General features: G+C 46.8%; 1 protein-coding gene across 1 annotated transcript in view; it reads right to left on the bottom strand.

The window, feature by feature from the left end:
- Positions 1-15934, bottom strand: part of MTUS2 (microtubule associated scaffold protein 2) — a 140408-nt gene that overhangs the window by 7788 nt on the left and 116686 nt on the right. The window contains exons 7-9 of the mRNA XM_065730147.1: positions 7427-7493; positions 5942-6156; positions 1062-1167 (exon numbers count right to left, since the gene is read on the bottom strand). Coding sequence (XP_065586219.1) covers positions 1062-1167; positions 5942-6156; positions 7427-7493 — 388 coding nt within the window. The remainder of the gene's footprint in view (positions 1-1061; positions 1168-5941; positions 6157-7426; positions 7494-15934) is intronic.

Raw genomic sequence — 15934 nt, 5'->3', positions numbered from 1 at the left:
CTATTTATATTATATGATGAAGGGTTTCACTGCTAGAAAAGTCTCCTCGGACTGATTAATAACCAGAAGTTAATAAACAAAGTAGAATAGTTTACCCTCCAACCCAAGGGCACGAAACTGGCATTCGGTACTCAATACTCAGTATTCAGTATTACCTTCTTAGCACACCAACACTCTTTTCCGTGTCTGTGCCAAAGCCCACGGGGCTCTGCCCTCTAAGCATCGCTCCCTGCCGACAGCACGAGTGCGGCTCTCAGGGCTCTGCTCAGCGGCTGCAGTGCTGCTGATGGGCACAGGAGGGCATCCTGCAACCACAGCAGGAGCAGGAGCACACGCTTTGTCCTTAATAATTACCCCCAACTTCTATCATTAGAAAATACTAGCAAAAATGCAGAGATGAGTGCATCCTCAAGCAAGGAATAGCTTTTAAGCACTGTCACTGAGAGATGTTCAGTAAGCTTTAGCACCCTGAGAGCCCAGGGATAGGGCTCTGAAGCCCAGGATCTTCAGAAAAAGTCTGTTGGTGAGGTGAGGTGGCACCTGGACTCAGCAACCCATGGGGAAAGATTTGTCTTCGTCCCAGAGACCACTCGGGCACTCTCAGGTGCAAGCTGAACGCTGTATGCATTGCATATGGCCCTGCCTTACCCCTGGCATAGAAACACGGAATCAAGAAAGCACAGAATGGGCTGGGTTGGAAGGGACCTTACAGCCCATCCAGCCCAACCCCTAGCCCTGGGTAGGGACAAATCACACCAGAGGTGCCCTGGCCCCGAATGCCTCCAGGAATGGGGCACACACAGCTTCTCTGGGCAGCCTATGCCAGGGCCTCACCACACCCTGAGTGAAATGTCTCCTCCAACGCCTAAACTAAATCTCCCATTTTTTAGCAAAAAGCCATTCCTCCTTGTCCTGTCATGAACCTGGTTGTCCACATGACACAGACCAACACAGGTTTTCTGTTTCAGCTGCCCTAGGGGAAGAAAACTCCAGGCTTACACAAATGCACTAACAGGGCTATTTCCTGCTCTGGAATAACCACTGGGCTGTCCTTGGCTTACCTTGCATCTTGCGGTCATGTTCATCCTGCAATACAACAAGGGAGATGCTGTGTTTGTTTTCCAGCTCCAGTACTGAAGTTTCGTGGGCAGCTGTGATGTTGGACACCTGTTCAATGACAGCAGATGGAAGCACGGGCACACGGTTAGACGTGCTGCAGCACACTGACAAGCCACTGTTAGACAGCAGCAGTGAGCTGGAAACAGCAAAGGGATCTACTGAATGTGACACTCCCTGTACATGAGCCAGGTTTATTCATTACGAAAGAGGCATGTTACCTCTGTGAGTGTCAGTGTGTTGTCACTGCTGCTCGACGATTTTCTCTTCCAATTTTAAAACGATACATGAGGTACAGAAGAAAGCACAAAGCAATAATGCCCTTAAGTGAAAAAAGAAAGTGCTCAAAAATCTCAACGTTTGACTAAACTAAGTTGTATTAGTAACCCGGCTCCCTCTGATGGTCAGATAAATTTGCTCAGTTCAGAGTAATCCCATTTATTTCTTTGTGGCATTTTCCTGCAGTGAGTTTAATTGCACAGTCTTGAATTATCTTCCATGAAAGTGCCTATGAATTATTCATAGTTGTAAAATATTCATTTCTAGAGAAACATTGAACTTATCACCAGTAGGTTTAAAAATGAATCACGATCTATCACACTTTTACTTGAAAATGAGCATCCTACAGAGTCATCAATAGCAAAGTCCTCCTGAATCACGTTCTTTGAGTCCACATCCAGTAAACTGATGAAAGACACGACAGCACCTGCTCTGATCTGCAGAAATTCCTTCTTCACTTCTAAACTGACAATTCTGAGTGAGGAAGACCCACAGACTGAGCTGTTGAGGGGGTAACTGAAAGCTCCCGTGCATCCTGTCCTGCAGCCTGTTCCTAGTCCCAGTTCAGCTCTGCAGCTCATAGGAAGCAAAATGCTTCAGAAATCAGAGGAGTATGTAGAAGTCTCATGTTTCTGACTGACCCCTGAAACCAATTGGCAGTGAGTGGCCTTGAAAAGTTTGCTGACTGTGAGGCAAGCACAGCACAACCTGGAACAGCAGCTCCTCTGCTCTCAGTCTGAGCTGGAGAACAGTTCTGTCTCCTTGCCTACGCAAAGCTCAGCCCTGCAGCAGCATAATTCAGCAGCAGTGTCCATGTGGATAACCAAACACGGCCCACCTGCATCACCTCTGTTCTGCTTATAGTCATCTTTCTGGAGGGGATCCATCCTGCAGACAGAGATCCAAAATCAAGGCTGGAAGCAAGCTCCCTGCCAAGCTCAATGAACCGAGGTCCAAAGTTCAAACTTGTCTCCCTAGTCTCAATTATTCAGCAGCCATTCAAGAGGGAACAAAGTGAGACTGTCAGCTCTGGAAGGATGACTATTAGAGGGACTGACTTCAGAAAAGCCTTGTAATCCACCCCCAGTTCCTCACAGCTTCAAGTATTTGCCAGAGCAATTCCAAGTGTTACCACTCAGACCTGATGTGCTTTTCCAGGTGTTGTAATCACAATGATCTCGTCCCCTATATGGAGCACATTGTCTGTAGTATCTGGCAATGCACAGAATCAAGGTGTTCGACTTCTACCAAGAAATAGCTCTTCACTGCAAAGTCACTTTGCTTCACACAGCTTTTTAGTCCACTGTTACAATGAACAATGGTAGATACTGCAGCCAAGCACATCTTCACTGAAATAATTACTTCACTGCATTTAACTGTCAAACACATGTATTAGATCACCCAACAGAAGCAATATTTCATATCAGACAGGAGGAAGTTATTTCTTAGAATGAAAAAAGGCATTAAACATGGAATTTAAAATGATACAAATTCATTTTCTTAAAACTGTGGGAGACAACTGTTCACAAAACAATACGGAACTCAGCTCGTTGATACACCAAATGGAAGAGCGGGGCAGTGGGGGTTAGATAACCCAGCAGGCTGCTAATGGGATATGAACAATCACTTGACTTCTCCCAGTCTGCATGCCTCGTGTGAGCATTGCCACATTCTTTACCTCACCCTTACTTAAGTCTTTACTCGTGCTCTAATTGCTGCTCAGCTCAGCAGCACCCCATAGGAACAATTAAGATCAACTCTGACATCCTCAGAAGGTGATGGGGTCTCCTTTCTCTGCCATGATCCTTGTCAGGTTATTTATCTATAAGGCCAATTAAATATGCTCCAGCTTTCAAATAGTCTCCAGGGTTTTTTTTTTTCTGTCTTCTGCTTGCTTTATATTCCCATCCCAAATGACTCCTTTTAACCTTCCAGTGTGACCTCCTGCCTGCAGTTTTCATAGCGGATTGTCTCCTTGGCAGCTGGAACCAGATCTCTTGGATCACGTTCCAACCCTGCCACTAACTTACTCCATAAGCTTGATCAACTCACGTAAATCCAGTGTCACAGTTACTTCTGGCTATAAAAAGAAGTTCATATGGGATTTTTAAGGATTCATAAGCCCAAGTGAAGGGGAGGCTCTAGTAGGAGCTCAGAGGGCTGGAGGACAAAACAGTTTAAGCTGAACTGCTCAAGAAACATTGGCAAGCCAGGACCACGGGTTTATAGTTTTGCACTTATTTGCAAAGAGCACAGAAATACTGGCATGCATTGTCACACCTGATCATTCCTGGCTCAGCAGAATGAGCAATGAACAATTCCAGTCCTTTGAACAGGCAGTGTACTGCAGCATGCTCAGAGCCAAGTGCTTCCCCTCTCCAGAGCATTGTATCTCTAAGAGGATGAAGAAGCAGAGATAGCAAACCCTTTGGATGTGAGGCTGTTATGGATCTTTAGTTCTCAGGCAACTCAGTTCCCAGGCTAACAAAGTTCTCCTTGTCCTATTCCAGGCCAAGAGGCCAAGAAGAGCCACTGGTGAGCAGCTTTCCAGCCAGGTTCTGACAGCAAAGAGCACAGGATGCAAGTACAGCTGAGTATGAGTCAGGAGAGAAAAAACTACTAAAACTCATCATGAGATGCTGGAGGAGCCATGGATTGAAAAGACAGAAAAACTATGCTCACAATCGAGGTTCTGAAGCAGTGGAGAGAAGTTTGCACTATTTTCTGTAATCCTGAGAACTAAGAGTTCTGGAGCAAACTAAAGGACTGGAGGAGGGAGAATTACTCGCCCCACTAAAGGGAAGATGCACTTCCATTGTTACAGTGTGGTGATTAATAGCTCTGCAACAGATGAGGACAGGAGAAAAATAGGTATGCTGGTAGTCAAGTGACCTGTGTAACCCACAGATGCAGCGATCAGCCTGAGGGGAATAAAGTCACCACCCACCCTGTGGTCCGGGGAGCTTGGAGGAGCACTTCAAAGAGGAGCAGAGATAAGTCATCAGCTCTCTTAGCAAAAAATTAACTTGCAGAACAAATTCCTTCACAAATGCTAATGCCTGATGATCCAGGAGGGGCAAGGCTTGCAGCTAGAGCTGGTATCTCTTTCAAGACAAGCTGGCACACTTAACACAGTGAAAAGGATAAAAAAGGCAAAGCTTTTGGGAAATGCCACCCCCTCCTTTATAACATAACCCAAAGCAGAAAATTCAAGGAGCTTTGTAAGAAAAACGTCTGTCGTAAACTAAAATGAGAACCAAGAGACATGGTTCAAGAACAGATGCTATGTACTTCCAGAGGAAGATTGTGAAAACTCTTGTGTAGGGCACAAAAAAATGTTTTACAGCATCATCCAGAGCATCTTTCAAAATCAATGCAGCAACAGAAAAAGACAGTTTGCCTGGCACAAAAGAGACGGGTCACATAAAGTCTTTGTATTGCACTTTACAAGCCCTGCAAATCAATAACAGCTAACAGGCACAGCAATTAAAATGGGTAAAATCCAGAGACAGAGCTTCAGGCTCCCCCCCAGAGGAATTAACCCAAATCTTAACGCAGGAGAAAGAAGAAACATCCCCATAAAAATATGTTTGCTGGAATCAGCTGTCAAAGATTATGGGTCCACTGACAGCCGAGTACACAAGCAGGAAGCAAGCAGGCAGCTCAGGGTGGGAGAGCTGGGCAGGGGAGGTTTTGCCTGCAGCTCCCTTTTGAGGGAAGGCTACAAAGGAGCCCATAACACTGCTCTGCTGCAGAGCACAGTGGCACACAGTGTTGCTGTCCCCTCTGCTTGCATGGTGGCACCTGGGATGGCAGGGGCACAGGCTGGGATGTGGTGTGCTTATCTGTGGTTGTCTGAGCCGTGTACCAGCCCTGCTTTATCATTGGCATTATGCTGTAAACATAGCACAAATGACATAAAATTGTCATCATCTCTGTATTTTCACTCCCATCTCAGGAGTTTCACAGGGCATAAATGGGGTCATTTCCCTTTTAACAAATGTTTGAGCTTTAAGACTGTGGACTGCAGCCTCTGCTGAGCTCCGACCTACTGAGCTCCGAATCATTAAGGTTGGAAAGACCAATAAGATCACCTAGTCCAACCATCCACTTGATATTTAGGTTGTGTGTTACACGGATCCCACCATTTCACTGTATCAGAGGCAGCATTTGCAATAATAATAATGGATAGGGTTCCATTGGCCTTACTTACTGTATAACAGATTCTTGCTCAACCATTGGTTTCATATAAATTGACTCTAATAGGTGGGATGGGGAGCAAGTAGGTGTGGGGAGCAGAGCTAATATTTATGTTGTAAAAGATCAGGAAGCATGTTAAGAAAACATGTGGCAATGTACCATGCAACCATACTGAAACACTTAACAGTAAGAGGAAAATGCCATAAAGACAGTCTGGAATATTCTCTTCTAGTCATCAGTTTGCTAGCAGTGTCTTCGTGTTGAAGACTGCCAGTGTGTTTCATTACCTGAACCCACTCAGTACTGGCATGGTCTGCTTTTCAGGATCAAAGAGGACAGAACTGACCTGGTGCAGGTGCTGAGTCTTGACAAGCTCCAGCTGCAGCTTTTGCTGTTCCTGCAGGTTCTCGATCTTCATGTTGTAATCCTCGAGCAGACGCTGCTCCAGCATCTGCAGCTCCTCCTTCTGCTGTGAGCGAAGCTTTGTCACCTCCTCCTCTAAGTACCTCTCCAGATCCTCCTTCTCATTTTGTATCTTCTTCCATTTCTCTGTGCTGATGGCTGAGGACACAAGAGCATATAGTCAGGCTCTGTGAACATGGGAACATCATAACCCTCATATTACACAGGTGGAGTATACATCTCCACTAGCACCCAAAGTTTGCTCTGCTTTAAAGGCAGCAAAGAACTCACTGGCAAGAACTCATCTCACACTCATGGCATTGGTTACTGCAGCTTGCTTTCAGTTTCAAAACACATCTGGTTTCATACCACCAATCACAAAAGTAAGGGAGCAGACTGAGCCTCTGTTCCCTGCTGTAAACTCAATGGAGAGCAAATCCAAGAGGTAGGGTTTCCAACTGAGAAGCGAATACACAGCAGAGAGCTTCAGCTGTGCCCTTCCTCAGCACTTGAAGAAGCAGCTCCTCTGAGAGAGTGATGCTGAGGATGGATGAAGTCAAATAGCAGGATGTAACTGTAAGTAACATTTTGCTATTGCCACAGTACCCTTTGGCAATGGGGACTGTGATCCCTATCTCAAATGGCAACCAGCCAAGAAGGTACAGCAGGGAGCACAAAAAGCTGGGCATCAGACAAGGGCTGCGCTCAGCTCTTCTGCAGTGAGCTGTCAGAGGCAATGCGAAGGCAAAGCACAGCCCTCCCTGTTGGGAAGGATCTACAGCCCTGTCTCCCTCAAGGGGAGGCAGAGCCACTCTGGGCTCACCAAGCCATCCTCCCACTACATGACACAATTTCACAGAATCATCTGAGTTGGAAGAGAACTTTAAAGGTCATCTAGTCTGAGTCTCTGCAGTGAGCAGGAACACCTACAGCACAATCAGGTCACTCAGAGCCCCGTCCAGCCTGACCTTGAATGTGTCTGGGGATGGGGCATCCACCACCTCTCTGGGCAACCTGTGCCAGTGCCCCACCACTGCTACTATAAAACATATCTTCCTTATATCCAGTCTAAACCTCCCCTCTCCTGTTTGAAACCATTTCCCCCTGTCCTACTGCATCAGCCCCTGATAAATAGCCCGTCCCCTTCTTTCTTATAGTTCCCTTTCAGATGCCAAAGGGACACCCTCAGGTGGGTTTATGAAGAGCTGCTTGTTTAGTACAGATGATATACAATTAGTTTCAGTGCATGGTGATGGACTTGTCTGCAGAACAACAGCAAAGTGAAATCACAGAATCCCCTTGCCACTGGGATTCAGTAGAAACGTTGTCCCATGGTATGCAGGCTACCCAGGATCAGATCATAGGGAAAACCAGACTTTGTGTAAACTGAGAGGAACACATTTGTTGTTACTTTGCTCGTGCTACTTACCAACTTCCTCCCTGATCTTTTCAATCTCAACTCCTAGCTCGTTGATTTTCACAACAGCATTTTCTTTCTGTTTAAGGAAAAAAAAAAAAAAGAAGAGAGAAATATGTATATAGTCCCTGCGTTTATCCCAGATAAGCACCTTCACATGTTCACTTAGTAAAGCAGATTAGAATGATTCCTCAGATTTTTGGGGGCGGTGGGATGGGTAGGGAGGATTATAATGAACTCCTTCAGTTTTTCAAGCTTAAAAGCCATCATCATTGGCCACAAATACCTTTGTTTGGTAGGAATACATATACACAAAGCCATGTGCTCATGACAGCACTGAATACACTAATTACTCCTGTGTCTAAAAAGACTTGTCTACTATTTTCTGTTCGATCTGTGAACCATCTGTGGTCAGACAACACATACAGGATGACATTGTTAATTCTATCTGAACACTATTGGTACCTGCATCTACCATAGTAATATGGTAACAAAATAGTATGCTTATGTTGAATTTGAAGAGCAGATTACTGTGTTTACACCATTCTAGACATGGTGGACATACCCTCCACAGGCAGACACCTCTCACAGTAAGACGGTCATGCCTATTTCCACACTTCTTTCTGATTATTTTATTGTCCATAAAGGATATGAGCTCCTTTCCTTGACATAACTCAATAGAAATCTGAATACCTAAGGCATTAAAACAGATGAGCCGGACAAAGGAAACACAAACCATATTTTTGTTAACATGTTTTTGTTAACACTGCAGAGGCTTCATTACTGAAACGTGGGATTTTGATAGTGGATATTTCACGAGTGCTGTGTAAACTGACAAAGAAAAGCCTCAGGAAAACCTATAGGAGTTTATTGGTTTAATGCAATAAATCCCAGCATTACTGCTATCAGCACAAAGGTGCTTGAAATTGGGAAGTGTCCTGAATCAGGTTAGAGAGAAGGCAAAGGAAAGTAGACCTTGTGTGGACATGCTGGCTGTGTCACCCAGGACACAGGTGTGTTAGGAAGGCTGGGTGAGGCTGCTATAAATGTGTCCCAGGTTAGAAAGGATCATGAATCTCTGAAGGACACTACAGAAAAATCACATTCAAGAAACAAGGCAGCGTGGTAGCAAAGATGGAAAGAGCAAACAAGACTAGTACAAATCTAATGAAAGTGGAATAAAATTCAGAGCCTAATGTTTCTCTATTTTTCCTGCATTTAACTTCAGCTCTGCTAAGAGAAACACAGAATTTCTTTAACTGTGGTAGTACCAGGAAATCGTAACCTGGAATCCGAAGTAATCCTTTACACAGTGTCATTGTGGGGTGACTTCTACCAATTCCAAGGAACTCACTTCCCAGAAAATTCTGCTGTAAACCGAGTGATTGGTGGATGTGATTGGCGGAGCCAGCTCCATACCCTGACACTGCTGACTAATGCACAGGGCATTGCCTGCCAGGACTGCAGAGTTCCCAGGCTGCATTAGGAATTGGTTTTTGTTTTGCTTTGATTTAGTGAAAAAAAAAAAAAGCCTTGAAGAAACAAAAAGATCCAGATTAAAATAACCTGATGTGTGCCCATCGTACAGGCGCAGAAAGCAGCGTTCTTATAGAGGTAACGTTTCCCTTTCTGAGTACGCAGAGTATTGCTGCATCTGCCCACACTTCCCAGTAGCTCCCCTGGAGTCAGGAAGTGTCCTATCCAGCACAGGGATACACTGGATATGGGACTCGCAGATGGGGAGTGCCCATTGAAGTTACTCGCTCCCAAAAGTAAAACAATCCACAGCAAGGAGGCTCTGAGCCCTGCACAGATCACTGCCTGCCCCTACAGGTGAGCAGACATTTTCTGTTTTGTCCCTGACATTTTCTGTTACTGTAACCTGCTTTGTCAGTGTAACATGATAGGATTGGACTGCAGGCATTCCTGGGACCAGAGTCAACATGACACTAATCCCACATGAAAAAGCCTCTCCCTCTTATCATCAGTGGGGCTCAGCACATAACCAGCACACCAGAGCCAGTGCAGCAGGGCACTGGGAATGCCTGTGCTTGGGAAACCCAGTGTTCCAGTAGAGTGAAACTGGATCCGAAGTGGGAATGAAAAGCCATCAGATCAAATGCGGAGATTGATAGGGGTTCAACCTCGAAACATCGAAACGATTAGAAAATGCCCAAGCACACAAGGTAAAGTCCACCAAAACAAGTGTAAAAGATGCAAAATTAACAGGATATCCTATTGAATTAATCAATTTTCATTATATTTACCACAAGCGAGTATTTGAAAGAGAAGGCAGAGCAGGCAGAAACCCTTCTGCTCTCCTGCAGGTTGTGCCCTATAGGCTCAGCAGACCTGTGGAGCTCTGCAGCCTCCCCTCACCCGGGCACTACTTGGAGTAGAGCTGCTTGTGGGGACTGAGGGTCAGATCCAACCCAGTGCTTCAAGGCTCAGCTGCCAACCCAGGGCTACAGCAGATTCCAGTGGGTGAAAAGGCCACAGACTCCATAAGGAGCCTGCAAGTACCCAGTCCTTCATTGCAGTAATCAAGAAAAAATTGCTATGATCCGACTCAGGATTTTTTTTTCCTCCCAAATGTGAAAGCAAGACAGTGTTGTTGTTTATTTCTTTCTTTTGAATATTTTTTTAGGTACTTTTAATGAATGGCAAATGTAATTATTGCTTGGAAGACCTACAGGAAAGGTCTTCCGTTGGCTGCATCCCAAGAAATGACTCTGAGACTGATGTATGACTCCTAACCTAAAATCACACTCCTGATGGAGATACAGGAAATTGGCACCTCATACCTAACACAATGGTTAAGCCTTGCATCTGGAATACATCCCATCTCCTCAGCCAGAAGAAAATGTGAAACAAAATAGGTAGAATGATATGTTAGCCCTGTGCTTAAACTAATGCTCCGTTGAATAAAAGCTCCAGTAACATCTCTCTTTCCTATCATAAGCTTTAAAGCACGCAGACCTCCCAGTATTCCTCCTGCTGAAGTCTCAGCAGCGCTGCAGCAAGCAAACCAGACACTGAATGTGGTGCTTATGTATTCCCAATTCAATTTGAAACTCCCTGAGGACAGACAGTGGCAGGACCCCTATTGGTGCAGTTCCAGAAAAGCAGGCAGGTAGGCAGGGAGGCAAGGGGAGGAACGTGACCACTTTCCAATTCATCACATACAGTGGCTGTAAGTTCTGAAAATAAAAATCAAACACAACAATAAGCAATATTAGGTCTGCTTCACAAAGGACACAGGGTAAGCTGGGATGATCAGAAACTGCCCAGAGCCGTGCACAAAGTCACCTGCAGCTGGGAAAGCTACCAGAGCAGTGGGAGTCACAGCCACAAAGGGACGTGCTCCTCCTCCCTGATGACTAATAATGCACTTGCAGTATGCTGCATCCCAAGCTCTGAGTACACGTACAGACTGTCTGCAAACATTTCTTAATGCTCTGCACTGCCACCTAAAAATATGCACTGAACACAGATGCTCCGTGGCACTGCACGGGTTATTAACATCACTCCTTCAGAACAGCTTTCCTGTATCCACAGCTTTCAAAATCGAAAAGATAAAAGAAAAAAAAGACTCTGACCTGCAGATGGTGCTTAGTCATGGTTGGGTTTTACTCAGAGTTCCCTGGGGGCAGGGAACATTGTCAGGGGAAAAAAATAGACATTGGGAAACCTGTCATACCAACAAACAGTTCAGCTGATGCTTGCAGGAGTAATGACTACAAGTATGAAATGAGTGTCCTCTGCACCTCATGTACACAACGACCTGCAGCCTTCCCTCCAACAGGGGTGCTGCCACGCTCCTGGGCAGCAGGTTTCCTCCCCCATCACTTCCTTCTGCCCGAGGTTCACCGCTGGAGCTGACCACCAGGACAGCCCCCAGTGACTGCACTGCCACAAGTTTCACACTAAGCCTGGCTTTGTCCTTAGCTCCATTTAAACACACTACTAGGTAAGCGGGGGACAGCAGCAGCTTTTCACTTGGCAGCAGATGAGTATCTTAAACAGCCAAACTCTAACGAAGTACACTGCACAAGGACGTACCTTAGCCAAGATAGTTGTTATTAAGCAAATTAAATGCATGCGCTCGTCCTCCCCGCTTCGCTTTCACAAAGCCCAGGCAAAGGCGCAGGAACACAGCACGAAGCACTGAGCGCTGGCTCTACCCGACAAGTTCTGTCGCACGCTGCAGCCTCCTGCTACCTGTAGCTGAGCATCTACCTCCGTGCCTCCGACAGGTAGGGGCCGCCCGACCTCTCTCGAAACTTCACCCAACTTCTTTGACGTCTCTCACCTCCGCACGTTCACTGACAGCGCGCCAGCAGCTCCACATCCCCGCACCGCACCGCCGAGCATCGCTCCTCCCCGCCCCGGGCTCCCGGCTCCCGGCCCGAGGGGTAAAGACGTCCCCAGGCCCCGCGCGCTCCTCGCAGCGCTCCGCCGAGAAGCAGCGCCCCATCTTGGTCCGCAGCGTCAGTGCGGTGTCCCGGCGGCGATGCCGTCACGACGGTCCTCCGGCCCGGGGCCGCCCAACCGGGTCGGTACGGCGGGGACAACGGCGGGACGGAGGGCAACGGCCCCCGCATCTCCGCCGGCCCCGGCCGCGCTGAAACCCGACAGGGAGCCCGGGCTGTTCCCAAAAAGCGGGTCCTCGTCACGGCGATCTTCATGCTGCGCTCGAGGTCATTTATCACCGCGGTCCCGTCCCTCCGCACCCCGCCCGGACGTCCCCGGGCTCTCCGCCGCGGACACCGCCGCTCGCAGCGCGCTGCGGCTCGCGGAGCTCCGCACACACACACACACACCCCGCGCCGCTGCCCCTCTCCTGAAACGCTCCCTGAGATCCCCAGCAAGATCACTGCCCGCGGCGATGCGTATGACTGCAAAGCACAGAGCTCTGCAGTGAGCGCTGAGAGTTTTGTAACGCTTCGGAATGATTTATTATTTTTTTCCTTAAAGCGTGGCTATCGGTTGCATAAGCAGGACTGAGACACGGATGCTGGGCACCGCAGTTCTGAGCCTCCAAATTAAAGCTAACATACACTTTGGGTTATGTGATGAGTCACACAGTCACAGTCACAGGACGGGTTGGCTTGGAAAGGACCTTCAAGCCACTCGGCCTCAACCCCTGCCATGGGCAGGGACACCTCCCGCCAGCTCAGTCCTCCCATGTATCCTGGCCTCGAGCACCTCCACAGATGGAGCACCCACAGCTTCTCTGGGCAGCTGTGCCAGCACCTCACTGCCCTGTGAGTAAAGAATTTCACCCTGACATCTACCTTAAATCTCCCCTCTTTCAGTTTAAAGCCTTTCCCCCTCGTCCTGTCACTATCAGACCACATGAAACGTCGGTCTCCCTCCTGTTGATAAGCACCCCTCAAGTCCTGGAAGGGCTGGAGCCTTCTCCAAGCTAAACAAGCCCAACTCCCTCGGCTTGTCTTCACAGGAGAGATGCTCCAGCCCTCTGATCGTCTTCATGACCTTCATATCATGATAAAATAAATAATAAAAAATTAAATCTCACTCAGCACACATGCCTCTGTAAGACTTAACTTTTCTTTGAAACACACGGAAATGAATTTGGTTGGCTCCTGAACAGATGGAAAGTAGAAGTAAGAAGATACTTCTGAATACAGTGAAATAATTTCACCCTTGCTAGAGGACCTTTTTTTTTTTTTCTTTTTTTGCCAAAGTCTGTGATTTGTACCCTTCTCAGTCTAAAACCTTACTGGAAGCCTTTTATGTGTCTGTCAAAACACCCTGCTTGTCAAACTGGATGATATTTAGGGCTGCAGGAGTGGACATGATTAAAAAATGAAACAATATGAAGTCCAAGGGCATCATTCTTAGGGACAATTAACAGGAATTTCAATGGGAGGTGGAGAGTCATCAGCTGGAAATAACAGCAAACTTAAGGACTGTGCTGCTTATTCAGTCATAAAATGACTATGATGAATGTCTTGATACAGCTCTGAATAAAGCAAATAACAAGCCTAGGATGTAGGAAAGTGAGGAGAGGGGAAGAGGTAACCTCATGGAGAGGTAATAGGTAATGAGTGCTCTGTGGATAAGGCAGAGCTCAATAGGAACCAAGGAAACTCGGGCTGCCACTTATAAACCACCTGAGGTACTGCTGTTTCCTTACTGGAAATAGAAATCATGGCACTAAGGGAGATGGTTTAGTGAGGGGACATTGCAGGTCAGGTTGATGAGCTGACAGTTCTTTTTTCCAACCTAGGTGATGCTGTGATTCTATGAAAATAGGGGTAAGCCCTACAAAGAGAGGTGCTCCTCGCAATCTATAGAATTGGCAGTGGCAATATTAAAATTACATTTGAAAACATTAAAATAGTTGCATTCAACGAAGTACTCAACGGGGTATGTTTCAGAAGGTACTCCAGCATTTATTGACTTCACTGGAAACGACTGTTAGGATCTCCCTGGGTAAAACCATTGGGTAATTGAAGTCCAAGAAGGATGTCTAGATTTTGTTACACATCCCAAGGGAGCTGCTTAAACTATAAACATGGCAAAAGGGCACTCGGGTATTAATCATTTTTCTACGCTGACGGAATCAATGTTTTCCTCTATGATGTGCATGATATGATTTCTATTTACTGTTCACACAATTACAGTACTTTCCATGTATTTTTCTTTTCCTTTCTTTCCTCCCTCCCTTCCTCCCTTCCTCCCCTCCCCTCCCCTTCCCCTCCCCTCCCCTTCCCCTCCCCTTCCCCTCCCCTCCCCTTCCCCTCCCCTTCCCCTCCCCCTTCCCCTCCCCTCCCCCTTCCCCTCCCCTCCCCTCCCCTTCCCCTCCCCTTCCCCTCCCCCTTCCCCTCCCCTCCCCCTTCCCCTCCCCTCCCCTCCCCTCCCCTCCCCTCCCCTCCCCTCCCCTCCCCTCCCCTCCCCTCCCCTCCCCTCCCCTCCCCTCCCCTCCCCTCCCTTTCCCTCCCCTCCCCTCCCTTTCCCTTCCCTTCCCTTCCCTTCCCTTCCCTTCCCTTCCCTTCCCTTCCCTTCCCTTCCCTTCCCTTCCCTTCCCTTCCCTTCCCTTCCCTTCCCTTCCCTTCCCTTCCCTTCCCTTCCCTTCCCTTCCCTTCCCTTCCCTTCCCTTCCCTTCCCTTCCCTTCCCTTCCCTTCCCTTCCCTTCCCTTCCCTTCCCTTCCCTTCCCTTCCCTTCCCTCCCTTTCTCCTTTCTCTTCTCCTTTCTCCTTTCTCCTTTCTCCTTTCTCCTTTCTCCTTTCTCCTTTCTCCTTTCTTTCTTTCTCTTTCTCTTTCTATTTCTCTTTCTCCCCTTCTCTCCTTTTTTTCTCTTTCTCATTCACAAGCTAATCCATAGACCCATTCTCCAACACCAAACTATTTCATTACAATCAGAAAATTTGACAGCTTCTACTTTTACTTTGGTATGTCCTATATTTTAAATAATGGTAATACGTAGAAATCACAATGCACACAATATACATATATTTTCCTACTCTTTTTTATCATGCTACGCAGAGTGTATTTTATCAAATAATTTAATTGGCAAAAGATCAGGTTGCATTCTTCAGTGAAAGCACAGCCAGCTGAATATCACACGTCCCCCTCCACTAAATGCTTCACAGTGTACTTTCACTGAGATAAAGAATGGATGTGACGGCCCCAGAAAGCCAAACTGGAGAGGATCTGCCAAGGATCTTGCACTCAAGAAGTGGGTTCAGATAATGGGTGGTGTCTACTCTGAAACCATACTCTGATCACACTTACCACTTCCTCACAAGAAAGGATTCCCACTCTACCATCAGACCCATCTTCTTGTGCTGATGTCCACTTGCACCCAAGCAAGGGGAAGTCAGGAATCCTTCCTGGATTTAAAATAGACGCATGTTCAGGGGGCTGGCATAGCACTACACTTCCCACAGCCACGTACCTGAAGTAGGATACTTATGGGTACTGTGAAGAAGATTGTCTGTGAATCTGCAATATATACAGCCCCTAACTTCATGTATGTTTATGTGCCTGTATATGGGTATATATATGAATAACACAGAACTGTACCTACAGGGATAATTAAACATGCATCTATCCAGCTGCTTTTGCTACAAGGTCTATTCACATAAAGATAAAAGAGAAACCACAGAACTCTGCATAGAAACATATTCTACATTTTGTTTTGTGTGTATGCTCTTATCTATTTTCATGCTAAGAAGCCCAACAGAGAGGAACAAGTTAATTCCCACAGATTCCATATGTAAAGGGAAATGGAGCATACACAATACAGTGAGGGCAACTTCCAGTGTCCCTGAGGGAGCTCCCATCACCAGCAGGATTACACCCCAGGCCCTCTGCCCTGCACCCTGCTTCCTTCTGGCCAAACAAGCCAGCTGGGATGGATGTGCTGTTTGACAGGGACTGCTCTTCATTACAAGTCTTCACACATGAGACAGAACATTAAATAAACTCTGTACGAAATCCACAGGCAGCTCATAACGATGCACACCATGGGTGCAGTGACACAAGCAA

The sequence above is a fragment of the Cyrtonyx montezumae genome, unplaced genomic scaffold, assembly GCF_038088225.1.
Source record: "Cyrtonyx montezumae isolate F1298 unplaced genomic scaffold, pur_monq_1.0 scaffold_12, whole genome shotgun sequence".
NCBI lineage: Eukaryota > Metazoa > Chordata > Aves > Galliformes > Odontophoridae > Cyrtonyx > Cyrtonyx montezumae.
Note: the sequence above shows the minus strand (reverse complement) of the source record. Positions and strands in the feature narration are given on the sequence as shown.